Source organism: Hemitrygon akajei, chromosome 7, assembly GCF_048418815.1.
Source record: "Hemitrygon akajei chromosome 7, sHemAka1.3, whole genome shotgun sequence".
Classification (NCBI taxonomy): Eukaryota; Metazoa; Chordata; class Chondrichthyes; order Myliobatiformes; family Dasyatidae; genus Hemitrygon; species Hemitrygon akajei.
In genome coordinates this window covers 45430689-45443497 of record NC_133130.1, presented here as the reverse complement: position 1 = coordinate 45443497, position 12809 = coordinate 45430689, and the positions used below count along the sequence as shown (strand labels likewise).

Here is a 12809-nt window from a genome sequence, read left to right as displayed (position 1 = left end):
ATTATATATTTATACTGTTGACAGTGTAGAAATCTTCTTGGGCTAAGTTTAATGCTCCTCTCCTCCAACTTGTACTTATTGTGGTTTGCAACCTGGCAAGGTAGATTCAATATAGACCACACTTTACTTTGTTCAGTAGAGCACGTTGAGTGTGCTGACCAGCTGTATCACCATCTGGTATGGGAATTACAAGGCATCTGAGCGCAAGTCCCTACAAAGGATTGTGAGAACTGCTGAGGGGAACATCAGGGTCTCTCTTTCACCCAATAGTGTTAGTTATGAGGAGTGCTCCGTACGCAGGGCCCTTAGCATTGTGAATGATCCTTCCCATCCATATAACAAGCTCTTTGATCCTCTACCATCTCTGGGTGGAAGTACCGTAACATTAGGACAAGGACTGTTAAGTTGGGAAACAGCTTCCTCCCCCAGGTTGTGAGACCACTGAAGTCCCTGCCAGAATCCAGGTCTCGTCAGATATGAAGCACCAGTACTGTGAACTTTTAAAAACTTGCATCATAAATACACCTTGTTATTTGCTAATTTATTTGTGATAATATTGCTTATGTGTGAGTTATATTTACTGTGTTGTGCACCTTGGTCTGGAGGAACAGTTTCATTTGGTTGTATATGGCTAAGTGTCAATAAATTTGAAAAGGAAACAAACAATAAATTGACTTAAGACAACTGTAATTCCATTACAAATTCTATCTGGAAAGCAGGGAATTTGAACTGAGCAGGGCTTGAATACCACACCATTACTGCCATCATAGCTAAAGACAACTACTACTTTAAAAGTATGTTTCAAATTCTGTTAACATTCCCCACTTTAATCGGTGAGTAGAAGACCACGATTTAATTTGGACGTCTTCCCAATGTTAAAGCACAAATTTAGTAGTACACTGTTTACAATTAAAGGCAAATGGAAGTTCAATTTCAAGTCTATGGATTTTATTAGTTCTTATTTAAAAACAAACCAAACCAGTTCAAGATTGTTCTTCTTTTATTTTATCCGTTAACCTTATGCATTCTGACATGTGTTTTAACTTTGTTTCAATTGAAATCTACTTCCAACAATAAAACATTTTCAAACTGAGGTGCAAACACTGAGAACAAAACACTGACAGAGGTACAGTGGATGAAACATTCCCAAATACAGAAAACATTTTACAAATAACATGCCAACTATTAAAGATCACATTCAACCCACAACATCTTTTAAATAAAATTGGCCAAAAAAGTTAAACAACGGATTTTCTGTCACAAGGCTTATTTTGCATTTATTCAAGTACAGGTACACAGCAGAAACCAAGCAGCAATTCCTGCGATTGGTCAATGAACACCAACTTTGGGCATAATAGGCACAATCAAGGAGCTAAGATTTCATCCCAATCAGTTATTCGAGATTCCTCCGGCAAAATACTCCAGTTAGGGGAATGATCAGACGCAAGCCAGTTGAAATCGTCAATAGCGTTCCAATTGTTTTTTGTTCTGTCTAACCCTGCCTGTTCAAAGTCTCTCTCGATGCCTTCATACGTCCAGTTAAACGGTGCAAAAGAAACTCCAGTGCAATCTTCCACGATGGCTCTGCTGGTTACATGCAGGTACACCTCTGCATCCTTAGTGTTATGGGTTCGCAATTGCTGGCATGCGAAAGCAAATGTACAGCCGGAAGATTGGTCAATAAACACAGAGGTCGAGACAGGTCCGCACAACACCTTGGAATTGGTGATATTCTTGATGTGCAGGGTGTTGGGCGAGCCGAGGAGCTTAACTATGCAGTTGGACAGCCTGGTTAAAAGCACGTCCTTGCCGCTGATCTCGTCTGCCAAGCGGACCAGTACCTGCGAGTCAGCGTCCGAGAAGCCGCAGAGGTTTTGCTCGATCAACCTGGGCTGGCTGGTGCTCCCGTCACAAGCGGAGGAGGGTTTGGCCTCCCTGGGGCCGACGTTTTCTTTTTTGCGCGATTTGAATGCGAACTTCTTCTTGGGTAGGCACTCGTCCCGTTTCTCCGTCACCGCCGCCTGCAACTTCTGCAAGGCGGTCTGGGCCTGGCGCAGCTCGTAGGCTGACAGGAACATCATGCTGTCGTTGACGAACTTCTGCAGCCGCTGTATCTTCTGGACGATTTCCTCGAAGCTGTGGGTGAGCGCCGCGTTGTCGGCGCCCTCGCAGCCCGCCAGCAGCGCCTCTATAGAGGACCTCTCCTCCGAAAAAGCTGCGCTGAAGACGTTGGACTTCTCCTCCTTCACCGCCATCTCGTCTTTGGCCAGTTTCCTCCGCTCCATGCCCTGCTGTCGCTCCTGGTCCCGTCGCTGCAGGGTCTCCACCATCCTCTCCTTGCGCCGGTCATACTCAGGGGTTTCCTCCGCTAACTGCTCTGGCTCCTCACTCTCCCCCACCAGCGCCATTTAGGATCCTTCTCGACCAGAAGTCCCGCTGCAGCAACGTTTATTGGTCCGATTGGCAGCCGGCGCCTCCTCGTATTGGCAATTCTGATTGGATTGCGTCTTGGGTTCAAAGGGATATGGGCGGAAAGTTCCCATCCCTGTCGCCAAACTCCTGTTTCACCTTATCTTTCGCTGTCCGCTTTGCCCTCCTACCCAGTATCCACAACCCTGACCTGACTGTCCGGGTAGGCCTGTTGTTTCAGCCTGCCCCTGCCCCACTCAACTTGTGTCCTCATACCTCGACTCCATTCTATTGCCCTTGGTTCAGTCCCAGCTACATCCGCGACAATTCACATACACTCGCTCTCCACGGTAACTTTTAATTCTCTGCCCCTGTTCGCCTCATTTTCACCATGGAAGTCCAGTCTCTCTACACTTACATCCTCCATCATGAAGGCCTTAATGCTCCCTGTTTCTTTCTCAAGAACTGTTCTCCATCTGGTAGAACTAGTCCTCACCCTCAACAATTTTTCCTTCGGCTCCTCCCACCTTCTCCAAACTCGAGGGGTAGCCATGGGCATACGTACGAGACGCAGCTTTGCCCGCCTCTTCGTTGGCTTCGTTGCCTTCAAACCTTCCCCGGTTAATGCTCCCCAGCTCTCCCTTCGCCAAACTGCCGACTGCATCGCTGCTGCTTCATGCACCCATGCTGAGCTCGTCAATTTCATCAACTTTGCCCCTAACTTCCACCCTGCCGTTGAATTCATTGGTCAATTTCTGACATCTCCCTTCCCTTTCTCGATCTGTCTCCATCTCTGGAGACAAACTGTCCCCCGACATCTTTCATAAACCTACCGATTCCCACTGTTATCTCGACTATACCTCTTCCCACCCTATCTCTTGTAAAAATGCTATTCCCATTTCTCAGTCCCTTCGTACCGTTGCATTTGTTCCCAGGATGCGACTTTCCTTTCCAGGACTTCTGAGTTGCCACACTTCTTCAAAGAACTGGGTTACTCCGTTCCCAAACATCCGCACTTAACCGCGATAAGAGTTCTTCTTGTCCTTCCTTACTATCCACGAGTTTTCGCATTCAACACGTCATCCTCCGCAACATTTGCCATTTCCAAAGGCATCCTACCACCAATTTTAACCCCCCCCCCATACTCCGCTTTCCGCAAGGATCGCTGCTTCCGTGATTCCCTTGTACATTCGTACCCCACATTAATCTCCTTCCCCGCAAGCGTTCAAAGTGCTACACCTGCTCATTCAATTCCTCCCTAACCTCCATCAGGGCCCCAAACAGTCCTTCCCCAGGTGAAGTAACCTGCGAATCTGCTGGGTCGTCTATTGTATCCGGCCTCTTCCACGTCGGCTAGACCCGTCGTAAACTGGGGGATTGCTTCGTCCAGAACCTCCGCTCCAACCGCCAAAAGCTCATCTTCCCGCTGGCCAAACATTTTCAATCCGAATTCCATTCCCGTTCCGAAATATCGGTCCATGGCCTCTTCTTGTGCCAGAATGTGGACACGCTCAGAGTGGAGGAGCAACACCTTATATTCCGTCTGGATAGCATCCGACTTGATGGCATGAATATTGATTTCCCCTTACGGTAAAAAGAAATTTCCTCCCGCTTTTTCTTCTTCTATTCCCCACTCTGCCCTCTTACCTCTCCTCATCTGGCCTATCACCTCTCTCTGGGGACCCCTCCTCCTTCCGTTTATCCTATGGTCCACGCTGCACCCAATAGATTCCTTCCTCTCCAGCCCTTTACCTTTCCCACTCACCTGGCTTCGCTATCTCTAGCTATCCTCCTTCCTCTCCCCCCACCTTTTTATTCGGGAGTCTTCTCCCTTCCTCTCCAGTCCTGAAGAATGGTCTGGGCCTGAAAGTCAATTGTTTATTTATTTCCACAGATGCTGCCTGACTTGCTGAGTTCATCCAAGCATTTTGTGTGCGTGTGTTGCATGGGATAAGGGTGTTGTTTGACAGGACAGTGAAATGTCATTACTTACAGAGTAGAGTACAGTCCAGCCTCATGGAATACCAACCAGAAGAAGCAATATCTCCTTTGACAAACCTTCTCAGGGTCACAAAGGTTTTGACAGCATTCCACTTATATAGAATCATTAATGGAAAAAATCACAAGATTATCACGGGTGGAAAAGGCTGTCGAATAGCAAATAGTGTGTGTTTCTTCCTACAGGCCAAAGACATATTGGTTAGTAAGTTATTAGTTGATCATTGTAAATTGTCCAGTGATTAGGCTGGGTTTAAATCGGTGGGTTGCTTGGTGGGCCGAAGGGTCTGTTCTGCACTGGACATAAATAAAATAAAAGTGCTGGAGGAACTCAGCAAGTCAGGCCACATCTGTGGGGTGAATCAACAGTTGTTTCGGGCCAAGACCCTTCACTGGGACAGAAAAGGAAGGGAGCAGAAACCAGAGTAAGTAGCTGGGGGAGGGGAAATAGTCCAAGCTAGTAGGTAATAGATTCAGATTCCATCAAAGTCGAGCTTATTGTCAGATGCACAAATATATGTATGCACCAGGTACAATTAAAAGAACTGGCATTCATAAGGAAGACATAAATATAAATTATACACTTTTTTTAAAACCAGAAGATACAGGTAGAACAAAATAAAGTCAATTTTAGTGCAAGGTGGACATAGTGTTGCTGTATGTATTGACTAAGCCTGTGTAGGTTGGTTCAAGAACCAAATATTTGAAGTATCTGTTCTTGAACTTGGTGGTGTGGAACTTCAGGCTTCTGTAACTCCTGCCCAATGGAAGCTGAAGAGATGGCATGGCCTGGATGATGGGGATCTTCGATGATGCAAGTTGCCTTTTTGAGGCAGCACCTCCTGCAGATGCGACTGACGGTAGCTCCTGTTGTCATGGCCTGAGCTTAGTTTGTTGTCATTTACACCAGGGTGCAATGAAATTCCTTGCTTGCTTGAAGCTCACAGAGTAAGCAGTATACATGGTAATAATACATGACCAATAGATCAGTAGAAAAGATTCAGAGGAATAATATTTCCTAAATTGCATTAATAAGTATTTTTTAACCAATATGTTGTAAACCCAACAAAAAGGAGCAGGCAACACACACAAAATGCTGGTGGAACGCAGCAGGCCAGGCAGCATCTATAGGGAGAAACACTTGATGTTTCGGGCCAAGACCCTTCGTCAGGACTAACTGAAAGGAAAGATAGTAAGAGATTTGAAAGTAGGAGGGGGAGGGGGAAATGCGAAACAATAGGAGAAGACTGGAGGGGGTGGGGTGAAGCTGAGATCCTGAAAGGTGATTGGCAAAAGAGATACAGAGCTAGAGAAGGGAAAGGATCATGGGACGGGAGGCCTAGGGAGAAAGAAAGGGGGAGGGGAGCACCAGAGGGAAATGGAGACAGGCAGAGTGATGAGCAGAGAGAGAGAAAACAAAGAGGAGGGGGAAAATAAAACTAAATATATCAGGGATGGGGTAAGAAGGGGAGGGGGGCATTAACAGAAGTTAGAGAAGTCAAAGTTCATGCCATCAGGTTGGAGGCTACCCAGCTGGTATATAAGGTGTTGTTCCTCCAACCTGAGTGTGGCTTCATCTTGACAGTAGAGGAGGCCATGGATAGACATATCAGAATGGGAATGGGACATGGAATTAAAACGTGTGGCCACTGGGAGATCCTGCTTTCTCTGGCGGACAGAGCGTAGGTGTTCAGCGAAATGATCTCCCAGTCTGCGTCTGGTCTCACCAATATGTAAAAGGCCACATTCTCACCAATATATAAAAGGAGCAGGGCAATTTTAGTTTATTCTAGGAAATGAGGTTGAGTAGATAGAATAAAACTCACGATATTTCCATAGCATAGTTAAATTTAGTATAGTTTTAGAAAAGAACAAAGATAGTACTACAAATTCTAGATTGAACTAAGGCCAATTTCACTGGACTAAAGTGAGCTGGCAGAAATGGATAAGAAACAACTTTTTGATGGTAATTCATTCTCAGGAAACTCAAGGGATTTAGCATATATAGGTTACCACAAATAACATGATTAAACCTGGAGCACCAGATGACAAAATGAGCAGAGGGTTGGATGAGACAAGAAAGGAAATATTTTGCCAGACACTAAGAGGTTAATACGGCACAATATCTGGAAAGGTATAGGTATCGGAACTCAATTAAGAGGAAAATTGGAAAGGCAAAGGAAAATGTATGATATCAATAACACACCAAAAATATTTTACTGGTTCACAAGGAGTAAGATAACTAAAAGAAGGAGAAAGGTGTGACTAATATCAATGTTGTGGGCGCAGTGAATGGCAGGCTAATTATGTTAGAATAAGTAGCATTAAGGGTTTTTCATTTTTGAAGATGGACAGATTGTCAACACCAACTAAAAGAAATCCCAGCGCAACATACAAAACACTTGGGAAACTCAATGAGTGGCAATTTCTATATAATGGGCAGTCAGCATTGAAAGGTGAGGTGGATAGCCAGTGTAAAAAGGTGGAGAGAAGGGATAAAGCAAGAGTTGGCAAGTGATATGTGGTTCCAGGAGTGGAGTAGGGGTGACTGGCAGATAGGGGAGAGGAGAGAAGGGATGGCACTGAAAACTGGGAGGTGATAGGTGGAAGTGACAAAGGTCTTAATATGATTGAATCTGATAGGAGCATAGAATAAAGAGAGAGAGATGGGGAGGCCACCTTCTTCATAGAAGGTGAAGGGAACCAGTGAGAGGAGTTCAATGATGGGAAGATGGAGGGGTAAGAGACACAGTGATGGGCTCAGATAGATTGGGAGAGGAGGGTAAATGGACAAAGGGAAAACAGTTACTGGATCTTTGAGAATTCAATATTCATTCTGCCAGATAATAGGGTGTCCAAGAAGAATATGAGCCACTAGTTTGCATAGAGCCTCAACTTGACAGTAAAGGGGGTCAAGGACAGACATGTTGGTGAGGGAATGTTAAGAAGGATTAACATGGCTGGCAGCCTGGAGAGCCAGTTGGCCATGGTGGATGGAGTGTAGTTCTTGACAATGTGGTCTCTGTCTGCAGTTGGTCTCATCAATCCTGAGGAGTGGGGTTGAGGAGCACAAGAAAAGCACTAGATGTAATATATAACACTGGAGGCTATGTTAAAAGAAGACTACCATTTTAACAACACACACAAAATGCTGGTGGAACACAGCAGGCCAGGCAGCATCTATAAGGAGAAGCACTGTCGACATTTCGGGCCGAGACCCTTCGTCAGGACTAACTGAAAGGAAAGATACTAAGAGATTTGAAAGTAGTGGGGGGAGGGGGAAATGTGAAACGATAGAAGACCGGAGGGGGAGGGATGAAGCTAAGAGCTGGAAAGGTGATTGGTGAAAGTGATATAGAGCTGGAGAAGGGAAAGGATCATGGGACGAGAGGCCTCGGGAGAAAGAAAGGGGGGGAAGCACCAGAGGGAGATGAAGAACAGGCAGAGTGATGGGCAGAAAGAGAGAGAAAAAACAAACAAACAACTAAATATTGTCAGGGATGGGGTAAGAAGGGGAGGAGAGGCATTAACGGAAGTTAGAGAAGTCAATGTTCATGCCATCAGGTTGGAGGCTACCCAGCCGGTATATAAGGTGTTGTTCCTCCAACCTGAGTGTGGCATCATCTTGACAGTAGAGGAGGCCATGGATAGACATATCAGAATGGAATTGGGAAGTGGAATTAAAATGTGTGGCCACTGGGAGATCCTGCTTTCTCTGGTGGACCGAGCATAAGTGTTCACTTACCATTTTAAAATCCTCCATGGTTACAGAAGTGCTGCTGGAGAATTACATGACTGCTATTTTTTTTTAAAGGGAATAACTAATAATTATTAGCAACTTGTTTACTCTTGGTGATTGACAAATTATTCAAATCGATTCTCAGCATCAGTTTAAATTTTAATTTAGTAAAGCACAGAATAATTTGCATCTGCATGGGGGTTTGCTAAAGGAAGTTTTTGACTGACTGACCGAACAGAATTACGTAAAAGTAACAAGGAAGTATCTTGATGCATTTTACATTAATTTTAGCAAAACTTTTGACAAGTCTTTCCATTGGCACACTGGTCAGAAAAGAGCCTATGTGATCCAAGGGAGAGTAGCATTTTGGGAATAGCTTCCCACAGTAGCTTCAGGTTCAATGGTCTCTCCAGATGGAGGTTGCATTACAAGGTACAACTAATATTACAATTACGACAAAATGCCACAAGATCCCAAGCCAGGGATGTATCTGATGTATGCTCCCCAATTCCAAGGACTTAACCAAAAAATCTGGGTTATGCAACACTTCAATTGCTTTATCACCCTATGTTTAAATTACTTTAGTGCGTTTAGCTCATTGATAGATTATCTCCTTGCCACCTCCACATCTTGTATCCAGTCTGTATCAGTGAATAATGGGTGGCAACATACCTTCACAGTTGTTGATTCATATCTGCGACAATTAGTATAGGTAGCACATGCCTCAGCACCAAGTGCTGTTCTAGAAGTGATGACTAAATGTTCAATATTCAAGTTGGTTGTATCTTGAAAGGGTTTCAGAAATGTAACTGTACCCAGAATTACCTGGAATGCATCCCAACCCAGTGAGTTAGTTCATATCTGACGCTGATAACTTTCCCCCGTAATATCCCACACTTTCTGCTGGAGAGGCACTATCAGGTTATCTAATTCTGCTATATTTAGGGTACTGACTGTTACTACCCCGATGCAGAATATACTCCTACCAATTCCAATAGTCCTCTCTTCCTTCTGTTTTTGACTGATTCCTGTTTCATTGTTCACCCTTCCAAGGAGATGGGTGAACAGCTGTTTTACAGGCAAGCACCACTATTTTGATTAGTGTATGTGCACTGGCGTGTGGCAGATTGTGCGACACTGTTACAGCAGAGGGTCTGAGTTTGGAGTTTGTCCTCTGTAATGAGTCCTTCCTGTGAACACATGGGTTTTCTCCTGGCGTTCCGGTTTCATCCCAAAGACGTAGCAGTTAGTAGGTTAACTTGTTGTTCCTTTTCATGGCTTATGGCGTGTTGGCCATCATTGTCACCATTTCCATGGCATTTGACTTTTTTTATGAGGCCAAATTGCTAGCCTGATGCTCAACCCAGCTCGAATGGAAAGTGTGCAAAGAGCCAGCAGGATTCAAACTTGGGACCATTTGCCTCAAGTCCAGTGCTTGATGCCACTACACCACCAGCCGGCTTAAGTAGGCTAATTGGTGGTTGTAAATTCTCCTGTGATTGATGATGATGATGGCATCCATCTGTCTCGAAGGACAATGGAGTGATCTCTCCAAGGCACAAGCCTGAGTGGAAGGTATGAGATCCTGGGATGCCCAGTCATCAAGATCTGCCTTTTGGCTTTAGCGATGTAGTCCAAAGGAAAGCAAAGCAAAGCAATATGTTTGGCACCAGCTTGGCTGCAGGAAGGATGTTCAGTGATGCAGCCACCTTATGGGTTCCACTCCAGATTTCCTGTTTGGGTTTAGTCCTGTAGCCTTCATCTCTCCCAAGGCTGCCCCCACAGTGGGGCTATTTACCCGTAGCTGGAGATCTGGTTCATGAACACCAGGGCATGTCCATGTGCCACGTATGTAGGGGCCAGACCTCCTCCCCGTCCTCTGTAGTTCAGCCTGAGTCTGAAAGGAGTTCAGTGAGGAAGCACTACATGAGGCTACGCACTGCCAGGGTGACTTGTGCATTCAGCTCTCCTTTTTGCGACACTGCTAGCTAGCAATGAAAGCTGAACATGAGAGAATCAGGCACTACCCACTACACTGTCACACTAGATGTGATTAGGCTAGGGTTAAATAGGTAGGTTGCTGGGCCGTGCAACTCGTTGGGCCAGAAGAGCCGGTTCCACACTGTACTTCTAAATAAATAAATCTTGATATCCTGGTACAACAGTGACAGCTTCCCACATAGTTTCTGACACTAGTCCCACCCCCTTTGTATTGTGTTGGGTCTCACTACACTCAGGTTTCAGTCACTTGAGGGCATGGGGCAATGGGTTTTCTGGTAGTTTTGAGAATCTGGAAGGGTTCTAGCCCCTGACAGAAACTCCTTCCCATGTCTTTTAATGCTATTTTCACTGCACTTCCCTATTTTCTGTTGTGTGTACTGTTCATGATTGAAGCAATTTTTGAAAAACACTTCGTGTAACCACCCCAATCGATATTCACAAAGGAATGACCTGACAGATCTGTAATCTTACTGTGGTCATCATCATTGATGTTACTCAAACATTGGGCATATATGCTGACTGATAATGCCTTCAGAATACTTGCTCATGTTACCTCTAGAATTCTATAATGTCCTCTTGTTGGTGCAACATTGTGATGAATTGTGCTGACCCTGACCTTTGGCCTAGGCCCATAATTTAGAAACTGAAACAACAGGTCTCTAAAGAGGAAAATATTCTTCAATATTGGGGGCATAATGGATAGTGAGGAAGATTATCAAAGCTTACAGTAGGATCTGGACTAGCTGACAAAATGGCAGATGGAATTTAATGCAGACAAGGTGTTGCACTTTGGGAGGACAAACCAGGGTAGGATTTAACACAGGGAATGGTAGGCCACTGAGGAGTGTGGTAGAACAGAGGGATCTGGGAATACAGATCAATAATTCCTTGAAAGTGGTGTCACAGGTCGATAGGGTTGTAAAGAAGGCTATTGGCATTTTGGCCTTCAAAAATCAATGTATTGAGTACAAGATTTGGGATGTTATGTCAAAATCATTTAAGATATTGATGAGGCCTAGTCTGGAGTATTGTACCCAGTTTTGATCACCCGCCTGTAGGAAAGACGTAAATAACATTGAAAGAGCATACAGAAAATTTAAAGGACTTGAGAACCCTGAACTAGAAGGAAAGGTTGAATAGGTTGAGACTTTTTTCCTTAGAATGTAGAATATTGAGGGGAAATTTGATAGAGGTATATAGGGGCTTTTTTTTCTACTGAGGTTGGGTGACTCTTGAACTAGAAGTCATGGGTGAAAGGTGAAATGTTTAAGGGAACACAAGAGAGAACTTTGGAAAAGTACATGGATAGGCGTGGTATGGAGGGCTATCGTCCAGGTGCAGGTTGATGTGACTAGGCAAAATAGTTCAGCATGGACTAGATGGGCCAAAGGGCCCACTTCAGAGCTGGAGTGCTCTATGACTCTAATATCTAATCTCAAGGATGTACGTTCATGCACATCTCTATGACTATCACTACATACCAATCTGACGCCATTTTGTCTTACACATCTGACCATATACTAAGGAAGAATCAAATTTAACTCTTTCCTACAGGTGTGAATTCACAAATGTCGCAAAAATTGGCAGAGTTATGTCTTGTGAGGCAGATTGTCAAAGGATATAGAAAAAATAGATCAGCTGGAAATATGGCACAGAAATGGCAGATGGTGTATAATCTAGACAGGTGTGAGGTCAAATGCAAGAGGAAAAATATAATAATTGGCAGGACCTTTAGCATCATTAATGTACAGAATGACTTTGGGTGCAAAACTCCCTGAAAATGGTAACAGAAGTAGATAATGGAGATAGGCTAACCCCTATTGACATCAATGGATCTGGGGTTTGAAGAGGGTGAACAGCTTTAAGCTCCTCAGCACACACATCACCGTGGATTTCACGTGGTTCGTACATACCGGCTGTTTGGTGAAAAAAGCCTCTTTCACCTCAGACGGTTGAAGAAGTTTGGTCCCCAGATCCTACAGACTTTCGACAGAAGCACAATTGAGAGCATCCTGACTGGCTGCATCACTGCCTGGTATGGGAACTGTACTTCCCTCAATCGCAGGACACTGCAGGGAGTGGTGCGGACAGCCCAGCACATCTGTTGATCTGATCTTCCCACTATTCAGGACGTTTACAGAGACAGGTGTGTAAAAAGGGCCCGAAGGATTATTGGCGACCCAGGTCACCCCAACCACAAACTGTTTCGGCTGCTACCATCTGGGAAATGGTACCACAGCATAAAAGCCAGGACCAACAGGCTCTGGGACAGCTTCTTCCACCGGGCCATCAGATTGGTTAATTCAAGCTGATACAACTGTATTTCTATGCTACATTGACTGTCCTGTTGTAAATACTATTTCTAACAAATTACTTTAAATTGCATTTAGAAAGAGAAGTAACATTAAGATTTTTACTCCTCATGCATGTGAAGGATGCAAGAAATAAAGTCAATTCAATTCAATAGAGTGGTAAAGAAAGCATACCGCATGGATTTCTCTTCATTGATCAGGTCACTGAGTATAGAAGTTAGGAAGTCACCTTACAGTTGTATAAAGCTATGATTAGGCCACATTCGATGTATTCCAGGAAGCACATTGAAGCTCTGGAGTCAATGCAAAAGAGATTCACCTGAACATGACCTTAATTTCCAGTTATAAGA

The 12809-nt window shown here is 44.5% G+C and overlaps 1 protein-coding gene across 1 annotated transcript; it reads right to left on the bottom strand.

Moving 5' to 3' along the window:
- Window positions 1-982: 982 nt before the first annotated feature.
- On the bottom strand, window positions 983-2878 carry tbcc (tubulin folding cofactor C). Its single transcript, XM_073050739.1, has one exon. It carries the CDS (start codon window positions 2406-2408, stop codon window positions 1365-1367), a length of 1044 nt encoding a protein of 347 aa, XP_072906840.1. The 5' UTR covers window positions 2409-2878; the 3' UTR covers window positions 983-1364.
- Window positions 2879-12809: the final 9931 nt, after the last annotated feature.